General features: G+C 42.3%; 1 protein-coding gene across 12 annotated transcripts in view; it reads right to left on the bottom strand.

Annotated features, from left to right (window-relative positions):
• The window catches only part of Nedd4l (NEDD4 like E3 ubiquitin protein ligase), a 316,988-nt gene that overhangs the window by 27,616 nt on the left and 271,059 nt on the right, over positions 1-18,313 (bottom strand). For 7 of the 12 annotated variants that reach the window (XM_046419505.2, XM_046419509.2, XM_058571354.1 and 4 more), the window contains 6 exons: positions 16,792-16,869; positions 15,390-15,444; positions 15,233-15,286; positions 10,223-10,281; positions 3,382-3,447; positions 1,645-1,874 (listed from right to left, as the gene is read on the bottom strand). In XM_046419505.2, coding sequence (XP_046275461.1) covers positions 1,645-1,874; positions 3,382-3,447; positions 10,223-10,281; positions 15,233-15,286; positions 15,390-15,444; positions 16,792-16,869 — 542 coding nt within the window. The remainder of the gene's footprint in view (positions 1-1,644; positions 1,875-3,381; positions 3,448-10,222; positions 10,282-15,232; positions 15,287-15,389; positions 15,445-16,791; positions 16,870-18,313) is intronic. The other 5 variants (XM_046419506.2, XM_046419507.2, XM_058571353.1 and 2 more) reach the window with 1 other exon arrangement.

The raw sequence follows: 18,313 nt of genomic DNA, 5'->3' as shown, positions 1-18,313 counted from the left end.
GCAGGGGCTCCTACAGCACCTGCCCTTCAGATCCTCTCCATGACAGAGGCCAACTTATTCCAGAGGCTAAGATTTTTTCCTTGCAGGTCCCACACTTGGTTAATATAACCATCACTCTGTCCTGAAAAGCCTCAAGAGTACCAGGCAAGACCCAAGTATCTCAACAAGGCAAGCCTCAAGATGCCTGTTTGCACCCAAGGGTCCTGCTTTGATCTAACGATGAGGAGGATCAGTGCTTTTCAAACTGGACTTCATGGACAGGTTCCTCCAGGGGACATCTTGGAGCATATGGGTGAGAGGTGAGGATCTTGCCTCCTATCCTGCCCTCCACTTCAATGGTTTCCATCAATTACACAATGGACTTTTTCATGGACTCAGTAACAACCACCAACACCACTGGGCAATTCTTGGCTAGATCAACCAAGAAGGATATACTGAGGTTGTCTTCTAAAGGAGCTCCTGTGATAGTAGGAGCAAATGTGACTCCATTTTGTTTTATGACTTCATCCTGCAAAACAACCATGCCAAGTAGAAGAGTCATGACTGGGGCAAGATGTTCTTTTCCTTTTGCTATAGAAACCTTTAAGAACACGGAACTACCTAATGAGGTATTGTTTCTGTAACTGGGGTGACTGGGCTAACTGTGATTGGTTAGGCTTCCCTCCACTTGACTGCACTGTCCCGCTTCTGTAACCTGGCTTGCTTGCATTGGCTAGACCCCCTGAACATCCATTTTTCAGTTTTCAGGCTTATAAGGAGTGCCCTTGCAATTGTTCAGGGCTGATCAGGGGAACAGCTTTTATGTTCTGGTCAGCTGCCACCGGTGTGCTTCAATAAAGGCTTGATTTGATTATACGTGAGTGGTCTGGAAGTCAATTTATGAAACCCTGGGACCAAGCTTTAACTATAACACTCCTAAGAGACAGGTGGCCCGAGGAAGCATCAGCAGAACACATGTCCTCCTAAAAGCCCAGGACTGATGCTCAATGCCTCTTGGAAAGGGCCACAACTATTCATTCTCCTGGTAGCTGAGGTCAGCCTTTGACTTTCAAGATTCCTCAGCCTGGAGAAATGGTTGGCCTTACTAGTCGCCAACATGCGTTGAGAAAGCAATTCAGTCTGTCTCAGTTTTCCATGCCTGGCAGAGATGAAATCCTAATGCAAGGGGCAGCCTGGTTCTTCCCTTACAGGACCAGGGTAGGGTCCTTTCGTGTCCCAAGCATGAGTTCTCAAAGTCTTCATAATTTGCCTTTATAAGTACGACTTCAGAGACTTTTCTTGTTCATGTAATGACGCTTTCTGAATTCTGACTCTGATGAATTCTCCTCTTGAAATAAAGGAACATTACAAATGAAAATTGCCTCTTGTTCCTTACCATAATTACCCAACACATTTTCAATTTCAATTCCAGGAACCCAACAGACAAGAGAAGAATCAACTTTAGGTGTTCATGGAGTACATTATTTCACCAGGTAGAGTGAGAGCCTGATCCAGACTTGCGGGAGATGGCGGGATGAGGAGGGATGGAATTGGGCATTGATTCATTTCAAATGAGTGATTAGCTTATCATCCCATTGAGTTTAAATTCATTCAGGATAAAACCATTTCTGTGGGACCCACATTCTCAATGTACTCCATACTTACGTTGCAGAGTACTCGAAGAGACCGTAGTAGGGGTTGAACATCTCTTTGGACAGCAAGAAGAACCATTCTCTGGCCACGCCCCCATAGTCTAGACCTTTCTCGGATTCAAATTCAATCCACAGTCTAGCTTTTAGGACATCAGGTCTTTTTACAGACATGATTCTCCGGTAGGACTCTTCAAATATGTTATTTCTGTGTAATTTCATTTCAAACCTGTTTGGAATATCAGCCTACACAAAAGAAAAAAGAAAAAGCTCAGGACCATACAGTAAATATGTACCTTGCTTTCTCAGGGGGAAAAAAAAAAGGTAGAGTGATGGCAGGCTTCAAATAAACGTGCAGGGACAAGTGGTTCCAACTGAGATCCTCTCCTTTATGGATTCCCCCTCCCACAGACAGAATCCTCACTGTGTCAACATGGGGCACACAGGGCATCTACTTGCAGCTGAGTCAGCCATGACGCTGTAGAAGAAAACCTGCTGAGCACAAGGAAATCGTCCTTGTCCTCTGGACAAACAGTGCGGGCACTTCAACTACTAGCAAGAGAATGGCCAGCTCCATGTATGGTTTCAATCAAGGACAGGTAACCAAAACCTACAAACAATCCCCATCTGGCCAGGCTCGGACCATTTGCATATCTGATAGGGACCACAGGTGGTAAATCTGATCCACGAGGCCTCCGAGTTCATTTGTCACGGGGAGTGCCACCCTGATTCTGCCAAAGTGTGGGCTGTGAGAACCACCACCTAGAAGAACGAGGTCCAGGGCTGGCCTTGCCCTAAGAATGGGGCTGAGCAGAGCGCAGCCGTGCAAATGTGACAAAGACACCAAGTCATTTCTGACACTGGAGGACATGTGTTCTAACGTGAGCCCTGAAGAACAGAGAGTCATTTGGAAAGTAGTCATCAGCGAGGCACTTGAACCACAGGTGGAGTGATCCAGGACAGAGCGAGGACGAGGCCATCTGTGCCTCATCCCAGTGGATGCCCAGAACTCCAGGCATCACCTGGGAGCATGCCCAGGGAGAGGAGGATAGACCTTTCAAACCGTGTGAGCTGGACAATTAGTGGACTCTCCTTTCCCAGTGATGTCACAACTGTAAGACCGAAACTGGAGTAGTACCATCAGAACTAGCACAAGAGGCACAGGTGGAAGGACTTGGGGGTGATGGGTCAGGGGTAAGCAACACTGTAATTTGCAGCACCGCCTGTAAAAACCTTACAGGGTTTCTGGGTTGTAAATTGCCACCGAGAATTGCAATAAAAAAAAATTACACTAAGGCTGCCAAGTATTATAATTATTTGTTACATAATTTATAAATGTTAGTAGTTAAAACTATACTTCTGAATTTAAAGCGAAGGACTTGAACACTTTTAAAACCTGAATGTAGACTGTCTAAAATATGACAACCATATGCAACTGTATGGGCTTCCCCAGATTTTGTGACTGCAGTCATGAATTATTTTATATCCCACAAAAGTCATTTCTATCTTTTTAGGTTTTACATAAGAAATTACCCATCAGGTGATTTGATATGTAATACTGAGTCAATTTCCACTTACCATTTCTGTTAAAAAGAAAATTCAGATTGAAGATCCAGGTGGATCAAAGTGCAGTAAAAAAGGGAAGGCAATATTTTTAGTATCCATGTAAAAGCAACAAATGGTGTGTTCTGAGTAACTCTGGCAGCTCACAGACAACCCAAACACAGCATTTTGAGAAGAGAAGATTACTCACGGGTTTCTTTAATTTCTTCCTAAAGTAGTCATATTTCTGCTTAAATTCTCTGGAGTATGGAACAGCCTGGAAGATAAATTTATAAATATAGACAATGCAAACAATTTGCTTGAAATTTATGTACACCGAGCCAACATTCAGGGAGTTTCATGAATCATAAACCTTAAATACTTACTTCCCATATTTTTCATAGCACATTTACATAATGTCTACGCAGCACATGGGAAAGTCTTAGGACTAATCGGCACAGAATGGGGCTTTCACCCCCAAAAACAATTGTCTTTGCAGTGAAAAAATCATTTAGGGTGTGCTGCACAAACTAAATATGCTTTCTATGTGATTTTCATCAGACTCTAAAATATAGACATACATATATATGTGCACATATATATTTTGGGGGTATTGGGTATTGAACTCAGGGGCACTTGACCACTGAGCCACATCCCTAGCTCTATTTTGTATTTTATTTAGAGACAGGGTCTCACTGAGTTGCTTGGAACCTCGCTTTTGCCGAGGCTGGCTTTGAACTTTCCATCCTCTTGCCTCATCCTCTCAAGCCACTGGGATATATATTACTCATTTCCCCTGTTAAGAGTTATTGTTCTTGATGTTTTAACACACAACTCAAAATGACCTATACTGGGCATTTTGAAAAGTCTATTCATGCTTTAAAAACCTCTGGGGGAAATACCATGGGTAGACAGAAAAGTGAATTAACACCCTTGGTGAGGAACGCAGTTGGGCAGATGGCGCTCTGGGAAGACCTCCACAGAGGAGTCACCAGGGGTGCTCCTTCCTACTCAGGGTTCCTGGATGAGGATTTCTGTAAACCTCAAATGCCTTCTCTATGAAGCACAGGGATGGCGCCACAGGGGTGGGCTAACATCCGAGCCAGCTGAAACTATTCAAAAGTTCTGGTGTCTCTTCAGGCAGAGTAACAACATTTTTATGTACCATTTACATAGCCCTTATTTGCTATCTGTAAAGCAGCTTAGAGGCAGAGCCTGACTAGGCTATTGAAAAGGCTCATAGTATTTTTTTTTTTTTTAATGAAGTAGAACGGACTGTCTTTTGCATATACACAGAGACACTAGCACCCACCTCACAAGTGGAAACTCACTGCTTTTTAATGAACAGTATAAATCTAGGAAGCAAATACTTATGCTCGTATCATTTAAGGCTAAGTTAATAAAATATACCAATTCTCAGGAAAATGTTTCCAGACTACACCCCTGAGCCTTTTGTCATGCTTATTCTTGACCATAAAGAGAGAAAGCGAAGAGCAAATGCTTCTGTCCTTCACCCTCCGTTTCATAAGATTAAACAAATAATTCATGAAACAAAAACATATAACCATTCCATATGGAAAATGTTCATGTCATTTGTTTTGAATTCAAGAGCAATGAAGACATCATACATATATACCTTAAGAACATTCTAGAGAAGAGTCATACTGCCTAGGGCCTGTCCTAAGTTTTCAGGTCCATACATTTCATTCGAGTTTTCCACTGATCAGGAGAGCCGACCATACATCCCATGTGTTCTGGCAATGTTTAGTCTGAGGAAATCATGTGTGTTTTCCTCCTGTGTGGACGAGGGTGGTGGTGGTGCTGGGATTAAATGCAGGGCTTCACGCATGTTAGGCGAGTGTCTATGCTGAGCCACGTCCTCAGCCTTCAGGTATGAATCCTGACTCTTGTCAATACGTGGACGACCATCCATGTACAGATGAGGATACAATGTTCTTATGCTAACAAAGACATGGTTTTCTCTGCTCTACCAACACTACACTCCACGAACAATTAAAATCTATGTATCACTTTTTGGTGGTTCACTTGTTCATTTGTTCAACAGACATTTCCTGAGCCCGACTCTGTGCAAGGTGTGCAAGGCATTTTAAGTGCTAAGGGAATAATGGTACATAATGAAAAAGGTCCTTTTCCAGTTCCCAGTTAACTGGAGGCTAACAAGCTTTTGGGGCCGACAGGCAGTGAGAAATATGAGGATCAACAAATGCAGGTATCACGAGGGAGAAAAACATCCGTCCATCCAGTGCAGAGTTCAGTTCTGTGTGAGGTGGTCAGGAAGGGCAGCTCTGGGGGACCTCTGAGCAAAGGGAACAGGCCAGTGACAGTGAGTACCAAATCCTGAGGAGGGAAAGCCTTTGGTTGATGCCTTCAGCTAGGACTGTGACTGAGGGGAATTAAATTGAAGATGTGACTTCCTTCCATTCTCTAAGGACAGGCATAGACCACCTGAATTTTAGGAAGACGCTGCCACCAGGCAGTTCTGACATGTCCTCTCTGCTAAGGAACATCTTCATGGTTAAGCAGAAGGGTCTGATCAGATCAGCTTCGGTCTCTTTCATTTCTAAATGTCTGATTCCCAGTAATTTTTTTTTTTCCCCTTCCCAAGTGTTGAAAAAATGCGTTAATATTCATCACTGTTTACAGAAAAAGCTCAATGGCATTTAAAAGGTGAAAAATTTCCCAAGGAACAGATTTCAAATGTTGGCCCCCACCGTGACATCCATTCTTGTGCTTGCCTTGTAACCGGCAGGTGCTGACTAGATGTGGGTGGAAATAGGAAGCTGAGATATTTCTGGTCTTTGGTCTTTCTTCTTCCGGGGAACGGTGCAAGAAAGTTAAACAAACATCATTCTCCTCCAGTGCTAACTATCCTTCCTCTCAAGAGGTATTTCTCAAGATGGAAAAATTTCCTGCAAAGATTCTAACTGCATACCAGGACAGAGATGGCCATACGCAGCAGCTTCTGAAGAGAATTATGTGTATGTTTCTTGCATCAGACACACCAAATTATTTATCCTCTCATGAAAACCTGGCATCTCATTTTCTTGCATACAATTTAACTTGTAAAACACACCTATGTGAAAAATTAACATACCTGTGAACTTAGCCCTTTGGCTCTGCTTTGAAAACGTTCCCTTCTTGGTAGTGCGAAACCTAGCTGATTGTGTAGGTCCGTTCCAAATATTTTGTGTCATTCTATTCTGGGTGATGCTGGACCAAAAAGACTTGTGGAGATAACTGGTGATGCCAGAACATCAGGGCTCTAGTCTTTGTTCTGACATTTTGGGAATTGGCGACAACACGATTAGCTTTCTGAGCTTCTGGTGAGCTGGTGATAACACCTGCCCCGAGTACATTGCTGGGAGTTCCCAATCAGCTGACAGTCCTTGAGATGGCCTTCCTTCTAGCAGCATGTATGGACAGCACTTAACGGCGCTACTGACGCATCCGTCAGAGAGATCACATACTAATTTCTGAGAACTGCTGTACACTGAGCCACCACAGAAAGGGTCTCTCCTCATCTGACAAATGTGTATAAATGCTGGATCAATTCAGAGCTAAGATTCTGAAAACTTGGGGAAAAAGAGAGGGTATAGGCATCCCGTCAGCAGTAGGGCTCAGAGGAACAAGGGGGCACTGGACTCAGACACAGGTGTTTGTGTTTAGTTGTTCATCTTTTTCCCACAGGGACACACAATTTTGTCAACAGTCTATATGTTCCAGGGTGCCAGAGCAGAATTCTCTGTTTAGACCCTAACATCTTAGTGGGGAAAAGAAAAGTATCTACTGGCCAAGAGACACTGAAAGAGGCTAACCTAGCTGGGACCACAAATGGGAGAAAAACCAAAAGAAACAGGCCTGTAATAAACCGATACTCCAAACCTGTTATGAGGTTCAGTTATCCTAACTGAGTGGCATGAACCTAGGCTAACAAGTTGACTATAAAGACAGGTCAGGATTTACAAAAGCCACCTAGAAAGAAAATGAAGATGAACACACACACACACACACACACACAAAATAAACTACCATTAAGGAGAATATAGACAATGAGTAGGAGATTTAATGCCTCAGGACCAGATATAATAAAATAACCCGAAAAGACATACTAAATAAGTGTTTTTAAAATGGTAAAGGAGATGAACGAATTAAAAAAGCAAAATTTACAAGACCATTAAATAGTACTTGGAGCAAGTAAACAGTCACTGAAATATTAGATACAATGAACAGATAAAGAATAGATTCTATAAAAACTTTAAAAAAGAATTCACTGGTAGAACTAAGTCATGATTCACAATATGGCAGTGATAGCGCGCACGAGAGAGAATGTGAAAGTTAAGAGACAAGAAAGACAATATGCGAGAAAACCAAAAGGCCCATTTAGGAGTTACAAAGACAGACTCAGAGCTTGGTGCGGTGGTACACGCTCGGGAAGCTGAGGCAGGAGCATTGCAAGTATAAGGTCAGCCTCAGCAACTTAGCAAGACCCTGATTCCCAGTACTGCCCCAAACAAACAGATCTACAGAGGATGAAAACATGCAGTATGTGAAGAAACAACAGCTGAGAATTTTCTGGAAGAGAGATGACCTGATTCCCTGTGTCGAAAAATCTTGAGCCCAAAGCAGGATAAACAGAGAGAAATCCACATAGTGAAATTCAAGGACACTAAAGGCACAGAGAAAAAACTTAAAGTCACCAGAGAACAGAGCTATTTACCCACACAGAAATGACAGATTGACAACAGACTTCTTGCCATCAGTATGGAAGCCAGAAGACAAGTGAGAATGTCTCCAAAGTACTGAAGGAAATTAAATGACAATTCTTTCACCAGCTGAACTTCACCTCGAAAGAGGTCCGACCAGACATTCAGAGTGGAAGACCAAGAGGTCCCCACTCCAGCTCACTGGTGGTGCTGCTGGGCTGAGGCTCTCATCTTGAGACGGCATCAGCAGCCCAAGGAGAGCTCCATAAAACAGAGACTGCTGTCCCACCCCAAGCTGTTGAGTCAATGGATCTGGGGTGGGACCTGAAAACATGCATTTCAAAAAAAGTTCCCAGAAGAGGCCTGTGCTCTGCAGACCACACACTCAGAACCACAAGTGCACTGTGCACTTCAGTGAAAACCTTGGGGAACAATGGAGACAAAAGCCAATGGTGGGCCAAGAAATCTGTTTATACTTTTATCACTTGGCAAGAAAGGAGGAGAAAAACTGCAAGAGATAGAAAAGATACACCATACAAACACTAAGGAAGAGAGAAAGTGAGTGTGATTACACAAACCAACAAAACTCACACAGCAACAATCACTACGGAGATTTTGATACAAATCTTGAGTGGATCAGACAATCAGGAAAAAGGTAGTAAGGATCTGGATAATTTAAACATCACAACCTGGACCTAATGCACACATCAAGAACTCTACATCCAGAGAGACACTACATATTTCTTAAAAACACAAAAAGAACACTTACAAAAAATAACCAGACCTCCATTATGTTTCAAATACCTAACAATATTCCCTTAACAATGCAATACAACTGGAAATAAGAGGTGGATAGGCAAAACCCCCTCTAATCCATGCTGAAAAGGAGATGATAAATATTTACAAAAATCAAGGAGAAAAATCATATGAAAACTGCCCAATATTTAGAACTCAATAGTAGAGCCAAATATCTACCCCAAGTTGGCAAATACCTAAATACACATATTCCTACTGAAAGCAGTATCACTAATAACAATAAAAAAGCAAGCAAGTCTCCTTTATTAACAGAAAACAGAAAGAACAGATATCTTGCTTGGGAGCAAACCTACCTGAATTTATAATGCTAAATAATTTTCACTGATAACTAATAAATAAAAAGGAGTAGTGTTCTGAGTGAAGGTGGGTGACTGATAAGTGATAAAAAAAAATAGTGAAAACTTCAACATCATCATGTGAACCATCTTCTGTCAATTGCAGACAACATTGTTTCTTGAATTTGCCTTGTTTTTAATAATGGAGAAGGGAAATACCATTCTAATAATCAATTTTAGTGTGAATATGAAAAAAAGAAGCTATCAAAGCACGGCAGTGTTTTTTAGACTACAGAGAGAAAAAAGTATTTGACTGTATTGGGGGGCATTTTATAGAGGGAATAGTATCAAAATGGCTGAACAAATTCAATGAAAGAATTAAAAAAAAAAAAAGGTCAGAGGAGTCAGATCCAGTGGCTCATGCCTGTAATCCCAGTGACTCAGGAGGCTGAGGCAGGAGGATTGCCAGCTAGAGGTCACCCACAGCAACTAGTGAGGCTGTACTCAATTTAGAGAGATGATGTCTCAAAAAATAAAAAGGGCTGGGGGTGTGGCTTGATGTTAAAGCAGCCCTGGGTTCAATCCCCAGTACCAAAACCAAAACCAAAACCAAACGGCCAGAGGATGTCAGTCCTCAATGCACATTGGCCCTGCAGCATCTCTGAAGTTTTCAGATAGACATCTCTTCATCATTTAAAATATAATTTGAACTGAATCAAAGCCACAAAATTCGTATTCAGGCACAGCTGTGAGAAAGTGAGTGGGTCAGCAGAGTTAAAGATCCTTAACTGTCAGTTCCCCCAAGGTAGCAACCACCTCATCCAAATGCCTACAGATGTTTAAAGTTGGAAGAGATGTAAATTTATTAGTGCCTGTTTACTAACTGTGGCTTAAAGAAATGACAACGCTCTACAAAATAAAGGCCTGGCTTTGCATCAGAGAAGGAGAAAGGGAGAAATTTTAATTATACTTTTAAACCACCCTTTTACAAAGGAGAATGAAAAACACTTCATTCTGTTACCGTTAATCAAACCATATTCTTTTCCTTCACAATGAACATCCCATGAAAAGGCACACTTAGCTGGACCCCACCTGGAAACTTTGGTGAGGAGGAGGAATGTTAAACAACTCATTCATTCCCATCCCTGGCATCACGGTGATCAGTCACACACAAGAGATGCATATATAGATGAAATCAAAGGCTTATACTGAAGGGTCAGAGTTTGAGAATACTGACCGGGCCAGTGATGGCTGGGTTCTGCAGTCTTGGGTCTTCCCATTGAGTAATTTTGCTATCTGAAAATGTTAAAAAAAAAAAAAAAAAAAATCAGCACATTAGTTCAAGTCTATTTTATGCAAAGGATGTTTTAGCAAGAATGATTTCTGGGTTCTTCAAAAGTTGTCCAGTGCCTTACATGGTGTCCCCCCCACAAGGGTAATGACTTAGTATTTTAGGGTTAGAAGGTAACTATGTGGAAATTCCTCACATACTGTTTAGTTAAAAATACTCAATTGAAGATGCACAACTAAAGTGAAACCATCTTTCTGCATTGTTTTTGGCAAGCAATCTGCTGAAATTTCAATTATAAACCCCTGTTCTTTCAAGGATTTATAACTTGATCTTGATTTTCATTTAATTAAAAAAAGGCATAAAAAGTTTTAGTTTCCCAGAAGGTTAACACACACACGATTTTTTCCCCCTCATTTCAAATAGTGTTTTATTTGCTTATGGTATTGAAAAACCGCGTTCAATTAGGAATCCTGCATTGAACAAATACAATCCATTACATGCGTCACTCACACGCACACAGAAACCAAAGCAGCTAGGGCAGTCCAAAAAAGGGGTATTAGATGCAGCCCAGGAAGACTCCAGAGGAAGTGTCCCTTTGGGCCACATGGGCAGAGCGGTTTTTCTTTCTTCCAAATGAGTCTACATTACCTTCAGCACTACTTGGGTCTAGGGGACTGAACACAGCAGCTGGGATTTGCTACTGTGCCTAATTAAAGACTTTAGGAATTCCTGGTGTATGCTGCAGGGGCAGGGAAGGGGAGGACTGAGGAAGATGGGTCCTATAAGTTGGTCCAAGGCGGGTGGCAGTGGTGTGGAACCCTGTGTGCACCTACCCTGAGGCAGGACTATTCCCAATGCACTCAGTTGTAAAAAGTGTACCAGGAATTTCTAAAAGTCTGATGTTATTTTAATAAAAGCAGAGGTAAAGTTTTTTTTTTTTTTTTTTTAAAAGAAAAGCTCCCAGAGCTCATGACTCTTTTAGAATCCTTATTTTGCTTTCACGCTGGCATAAAATTTGCATGAAGAGTCTAAATGGTTTTAGAAGAAAATGGCATTTTTGTGTCCCCTGCCTTGAAAGCAGAAGACTTTGGAAAGGAAAAGTTGCTATTGTGATGGAAAACAAAAGAAAACCAAATAAAGCATTCAGCAGAGTTGGGGCCTTAAAACATCAACTTGGATTTTAACTGTTTCGACTAGACTTTGTCATAAAATCAAAAAATAAATCGGCTATTGCCAGTACAGGAGGATTACCAGAACCGTCTGCCATACCTGAGCAGCAAGCTCCATCCTCAGCATTATACCCAGCCTCCCCAGGAGGCCTCTGCTCGCCTCTGCCCAAAAAGAACAGATCAGCAATCCTCAGAACTGCCACATAAGCCTATGCTCCCTAAGAGCAGGTTTGCAGTCCGCCTGTGGTTCACACCAGGAACCTGGCCACGTCCCCACCCCTACCTCCTGGTGGTAACGGAACTGTCTCTTTAAGGATTCTTGCTGGGGTGTTTTTTTTTTTTTTTGACGCTTCTATTCTCTTGGTTCTCTGACCACTGTCACTAACCTCTGGAAAAGCCCTCTGGAGCTCCCCACCACCTGCAGAATGAACCCGAGTCCCCACACCTGGCAGACACTTGTTGACTTGAGCTGGGTGTCACACGGGTCTCCTCTGTGCACAGCAGGTGGGAGAAACTGCACTTCTCTGAACACAGCACACCTGCCCATAGCCACACCCCTAGAACTGCTGCTCTTCCCCATGCCAGGCTCAGTCCCACGCCATGGGAGGAAGCGGTCTGAAAGGGAACCATTCCCTCTGGCCCTCTCCAGCTCTCTCCACCTGCACTCAAACAGCAACTGCTCTAGACCCTCACCAGTACACCTAAGACATGCCCTGGACATGCACCCCTGGAGGGCAGGGGCTGGGTTATTCATCTCTGAGGCCCCCTCTCCACCACTGAACAGAGGTCTAGCATGTAAAAGGGGATTCCATGTGTGATCTCTGTAATGACTGAACGAAGCTGGTGGTGAAAACAAACCAAGTTCCCATGTGGTTATGATAAATATCAATTTGTGGCTAAGTGTGGTCAATATACGAACAAAGGGTTCAGTTCTCCAAGCTTTTGTTTAAAAGAACTTTTGAGTCTAAACTTGCCTTTTACCTTTGAGACATTAAATTTCAAATAAAAGGATAGAAAGGAAACAGAACGATGAAAAACTCAGCCAATTTAGCTACTACTAACTGGTTTGGTAAGACTATTGGCAAGTGAGAACAAAACAGGAATCACTGGAATTTTCTTTTCTAACTTTTGTATTTAAGATACCTTGGCCAATTATTCTGGTCCTGAGAATAATATCCCTCCCAAGAGGGCTAGAGGTTCCATTCCAGATGTTAGGAACTATTTGATAAGATATCAATCAAATGAACCGAGGGGTCTAAACTGAAGACCAGTACTGAGCATTCATTGCTTCTGAAATTTAGTCCTTTGTTGAATATTGTGAATCTGGAAAATGTCTAAGTTCTCAAGAAAAATTTATAAAGCAGGAAAAAAATTAAATGACCTAATTATTTAAAGGACAAACGCATTCATGTTCTACTCAATCCAGCTCTGCAGGAAGACAGGATGTCTCTGAACAACTTCTGAACGACTGCTTTCACTGTAAAACAACATATGTAAGGACCTTATTTCTGTCCTGCAGGCATTATAACATTAACCAAATTTTGTTAGAAAACTGGAAAGAGAGGCTTCATTATGAGGGTAAAGAAATTCCTAAATGTTAACTAAACCCAGCTTGGAGAATTCCTACCAACTGGATAAGGCCTCTGAAAAAAGTAGGGGTTCTGTATTCTCACAGGCTAGATTTTGGTAGAAAAGCAAATGACACTGAACTGTTTTAACGTCATGTCCCTCCCTTGAATCATGTTCCATTAAGTGAATCTTAGCAAATTATGGAGCATTGTCAGAAATGTGGCATGAAAAGTTAACAGGATTCTTTTAAACACACCTTTTTCTTAAATGGTTTTTGGTCACCTAAGTTTAGCTCTAAGAGCAACTTTTAGTATATTGTGCAGAGGCAAAATACATTTTAATATCCAAGCCCCTGAACACAAGTATGTTAGGACAGCTCAGATCCACCAGGCTCTGAGCAGGGTCTTAACCACATCACTCAATTCCCAGAAGTGAAGTGGAGCCTCCCTTGGAGTGACAAGGAGCGCCTGAGAGGAGCACTGGAGCAAGTAGCAGACAGGTCATCAGTAAGGAGCAGCCAGGCAGGTGCGGCCAGCCACAAGCATGCCCATGGATGGCAACTTCCCGAGACCTTCACCTCTGACCTTCCACAAACCTGACTTCAAGTCACCACTGATTAAGCACCTGAATATACAAGGCCTAAGTGTGCCCTTGGGAAAATAGGCTGAGGTTTTGGTTCTAAGGTACATGAGCATGGCCCTTTGTGGTAGTGCTATTCCTGCTTCCAACTCCTGGGGGTGCTTAGGAACATTCTCTTAAGCTCTTTCCAGGTCACCTAAGCCAGGACATGCCTTAATGTGTGAAATGCTCTCTGTGGGTCACAGAGCAAGGCTGTTACCACTGAAGACCTAGTTTTAATAAAATGGTCAATATTTCTTTGAAAATTGAAATTATAATGCATAAAACACTTAAAAGGTAACTGCTTTTTGTTTTTAATAGGAAGAGAGATGTGACCTCTTCCCTGCTTTAGCGAATTCTTAGAATTATAAATAAATGTTGTATTGAGCGGAAAATTGGGGTATGCACATACATTTTAAAACATTTCTTGTAGTAAATTTATGATCCCTGTGAAAATCTGCAAAGTATGTAATTCAGTATGTTTTTCCTGATCAAAGACTGAAAGAACTAACCTATGTGTGTGCTGAAATATGATTTAAACCCAAGGGTAGCTTACCCCTCTAAATACAGGTAAGACTACTTTTGGTTTAATTCTGAATCGAGGGGCCCTTTCTTAATTCAATTTCTAACCCCTCAAACCCTCGTCCCTGAAAACAAAGTTCTGCATGTAATGCACTCAGTCTCCTAGTAACATCTGCGAGAGGTACCAGGCTGGTCAGAGTGTAACAGGTCCTACATGTATGAGGATTCCTCATGACCACACTTCTCAGCAAGTAGCTCAACCATGCACCTTTGCTTTCTGATGAAAACCTGGCACAGCGGCTGGGGTTGTAGCTCAGTGGTAGAGCGCTTGCCTAGCACATGTGAGGCACTGGGTTTGATCCTTAGCAACCACACACAGAAAATTAATAAAGTATTTTGTCTATTTACAACTAAAAGAAAAAGAAAAACTGGCACAGACTTCCTGTTTACGAGTTACATGAAAACAGAACCCTCACATACTCCTAGATTGCATACACGACTTGAACTTGAGATCTATTTGAAGTCTTCTTTTTTAAAATAACTTTTTTCAGAAAGTATAAGGGCTATATCAGTATGATCCCAAGAAAAACATGTCACCTCAAAATAAAATAAATAAATACCCCACTGGCTAAAAGCAAACATTTATTAGTGTAACTTTTAGTTGAAATGAGAAACCACACACTTATCCATAAGTGCTGAAGCAAGTGTCTTCAGCAAATCTACGATTTCGGGAAAACAGCTGCACATGTATTAGTGTGGTGGGAGCGGGGAAAACATGCCGCGAATAGAAAATAAGGTCAGAAAAGGCATCTTGCCATGGGCCTCTGAAGGCAGGGTTTAGAGAACTTGGATGCAGCTTAAAGCACTGTTCATACACACTTTTGTTTTGACTAAATCAGCTTCTAATCTTATTTTCTATTTCCAGAGTGTATATATTAAATAAAGCGCAAATGTCAAGGGATCATCAACCAAAAAGAAAATTTTTTAATTAAAAAAAAAAAGTTAATGGGGGCAAGATCAAATTGGGTGAAAGCTTGAGGAGCTACTTTAAAGCAAACTTGGGGTGAAGGCACAGTACCGTACGAGGGCACTGAGTCTCGGGGGTCATTCTCTCCACATAACACCTGGCTGTCTGGACAAAGCAAAACGACAAAGCTTTCACTATCACATTTGAATTACCCTCCCCCCTCCCCTTCCCCAGCAACACCTGTGCGCCCAGGGTAGCCCCGACTTACTATGATCAATGTAAAACGTCCGTCCATCCAGGTGAATTCTTTCTTCCCAACCAGGCTAGCATCCAGGGAAGGACGGTGGGGGGGCAGGGAGAGAATACAAACGTCAATCAGCGACTCCAAATACAGAGGCAACATTGGAAAACCATAGAACCCTTTCTTACCCTTCTCTTCTTGGATACATCTTTACACCGAGAATAAATAAAATATAAACATTTCAGGTAAACTCCTGACCTCTAGCAATATGCACATGTTCAACCATCTCAGATTCCTTGGTTCGGGGGTGGGTGGGGGGCGGGAATCTTGAAAGCTCTAAGGGGAAGCATCAGCATGCCATGGGAGAGTTGGGCTGGAAGAGCTCATTTGGTTAAATAAATACTGAGTAGTACAGGGAGGGAAAGGGAGGGCTAATATAAACACATTAGACACGGTGACTTCATTCATGTTATTAAGAGGTTGTGTCCTCGGCTGTGAACTCTCCTTATTCAAACTCAGGAGCTAGACGATTTGGATACTGTTTAAGATGAGGCTGGTAAGTGCTCATCCTTCCATCTGTCCTGATTTCCTATCTGAAACTCTGGAATCCAACAGATTCTGACAATGTACCTTCCAAACATTTTCCAGCCTCTTTGTCTCTGAACCCAGGAACTAAGTAGACGTGAACGGGGAGGGATATTGATAGTACTGAAAACAGACTGAATGCCAACTTTTGTAGCTTCAAACTTTGCTCCATCAGGTAGCGGGAAGTTTCTTAATGCTTGGAAAACAATAGTTAAGAAAAATCCCCTTTAAAAGAAAGCAGTCTTAGCCTTCGAGCCTGCCCCCACTCCAAGCTTTGTCAGGGCAGGTTGCTGAGGAGGATGCATGGGAAAGATTTACTCGGATTCCCCTCTGGACCAAAGGGCTCCACTCCCTCAAAGAGAACTTAAAAAATTAGACGTGTGAACAGTCACCAACAAGGAAGAAAAAACTTGAAATATCTGTAGGTTAAATGACACATACAAACTTCCTGAGATGGTTTATGCCTTTTTCTCTCACACCATTTTCATTTTATTCCCCATTAGCTAAAATAGAAATATGGGTGGAACTCACAGGCTGCTACGTTGTAAAATAAATGCAAGCTGCCTAAACTGTCACCTGTACTGAATGCTTCTTGCATACTTTAGTTTACAGTCTATCTGCCACTAGTGGCTGGCAATTCAGAAACTTCTTTCCCAACTACTGAACACATACCTGGAATGCACTAATAGAAACCCACCAAACACCCAATCCTATTCAGACATGCAGGCTGATGGGACCCAGGGTGTACGGAGAAGGAGATGCTCTCAGGACCTTTCTTCATCCACACTGGATGGATAAATGAAGAACAGTCTCAGACTGTTCCATGAGCCTCCAATGTACTTACAGGAAGAGGGCCGAGGTCATTGGGGTTTAACGATGCCTTTGACCGCATGTGTACTGGAAACTTCAGGCGTGGATCTTCCTGCAGGAAAAATGTAAAGGGTGGGCCGTGTTAAGAGGGACTCCCTGGTGTAGTTACCAGCTCTCCTTTTCTTGAATTGGGCATTCCAAATCGACCAGGTTGCCTGTGCGTGGGCCACAGAAGGATCCCAGCTCTCTGCTCTGCACAGGAAGCCTGGCTGACCAGCTCCCAAATGAGATTCTACTCTTCCTCCTTGTGCTTGGTGAAAGGAGAGTAAGAACATTTAAATGAAAGGTTAACTATATCCCAAGACTTTGAGAAGCTGAGGGGGAAGGCTTGCAGCAGTGATTTACCTTGGAAATCAGAGTGGAGGGAGCCATTGGTGACATGGCGCCACTTCAGAGAGGGGGCAGGACAAGGGCTGTGGATGTCCCTGTGGACCCTGATGTGGGAGGAACAGCAGTCCTGTGGGCCTGGCACCCTCCACTCCTTCCTGAGCTATATAGATTCCGAATCTGGTCTGATGGGAAGTCCTGTGGCTATTCCAGAGACAGTCCGTTTCATCCGGTGAAATCATAGGACCCTCGCTTTGGAACTTTACCCAGATTCCCAACTGAGTTCTCCTGATTGGATTCTCATTCATGCTTTAGTATAAAAGCTTACAAGAGATTTTTCTTAAGGGATATGTTTCATGAGATACCACAGAAAAGAAATGTAGACTCTAAAACTTGAGCCATGATCTACAAAGAATAGCGAGATGCACCATGTTGTAGCACCCCTGGTTAGGAGGCTGGTGCAGGGTCTATTGTTTCTTGAAGTAAGGAAACTGAGTGTTAGAACACTGACTTGCACAAATTCATGTGTGAATTGCTTCTTCAATTCAATTGAAAGTGTTTTTAAATGGAATGCGAAGGTTCAGCATCTTCTCTTAAATCAGGGTTTCCCCAAGTCTTAAAAATATAAGAGATCAGAGTCCTGGTTAGTTCAAAAAAACAGTCTGGGGACTGCCTGATCAAAAGACGATACATGCATAGACCACTTAAAATGTGATGTAACTCAGAGAATCCATGTCTTTTTTGGTGGGGAGGGTGGTACTGGGGATTGAACCCAGGGGCTCTTTATAACCGAGTTTCATTCCCAGCCATTTGTATTTTGAGACAGGGTCTTGCTAGGTTGCTGGAGATAACCTTAAACTTGGGATCTTCCCTCCTCAGCCTCCTAAATCACTGGGATTAACTAATGCGCCACCACGCTCAGTTGAGGATCCATGTCTTTAAATTCAGACGATTAGAAAACGAACGCTAAAACCCAAAATAATGCAGTGTCAATCAGAATAACACATTATCAGCTCAGGATTAAAAATCAAATTTCTGAGACATTTGACATTAGATTCATTCAATTTTATCAAAGCATTTGCTGCTGTCAAATTATTAAAAAGGTTTTCTGCTTCAACAGTTTTCTGAGCCAACAATAAGTTATATTATCCCAGGATTGTAACCAAATG

This window comes from Marmota monax, unplaced genomic scaffold, assembly GCF_021218885.2.
Source record: "Marmota monax isolate L192 unplaced genomic scaffold, Marmota_monax_Labrador192_F-V1.1 WCK01_AAM20220418_F8-fsc00088, whole genome shotgun sequence".
Taxonomy (NCBI): Eukaryota; Metazoa; Chordata; class Mammalia; order Rodentia; family Sciuridae; genus Marmota; species Marmota monax.
Note: the sequence above shows the minus strand (reverse complement) of the source record. Positions and strands in the feature narration are given on the sequence as shown.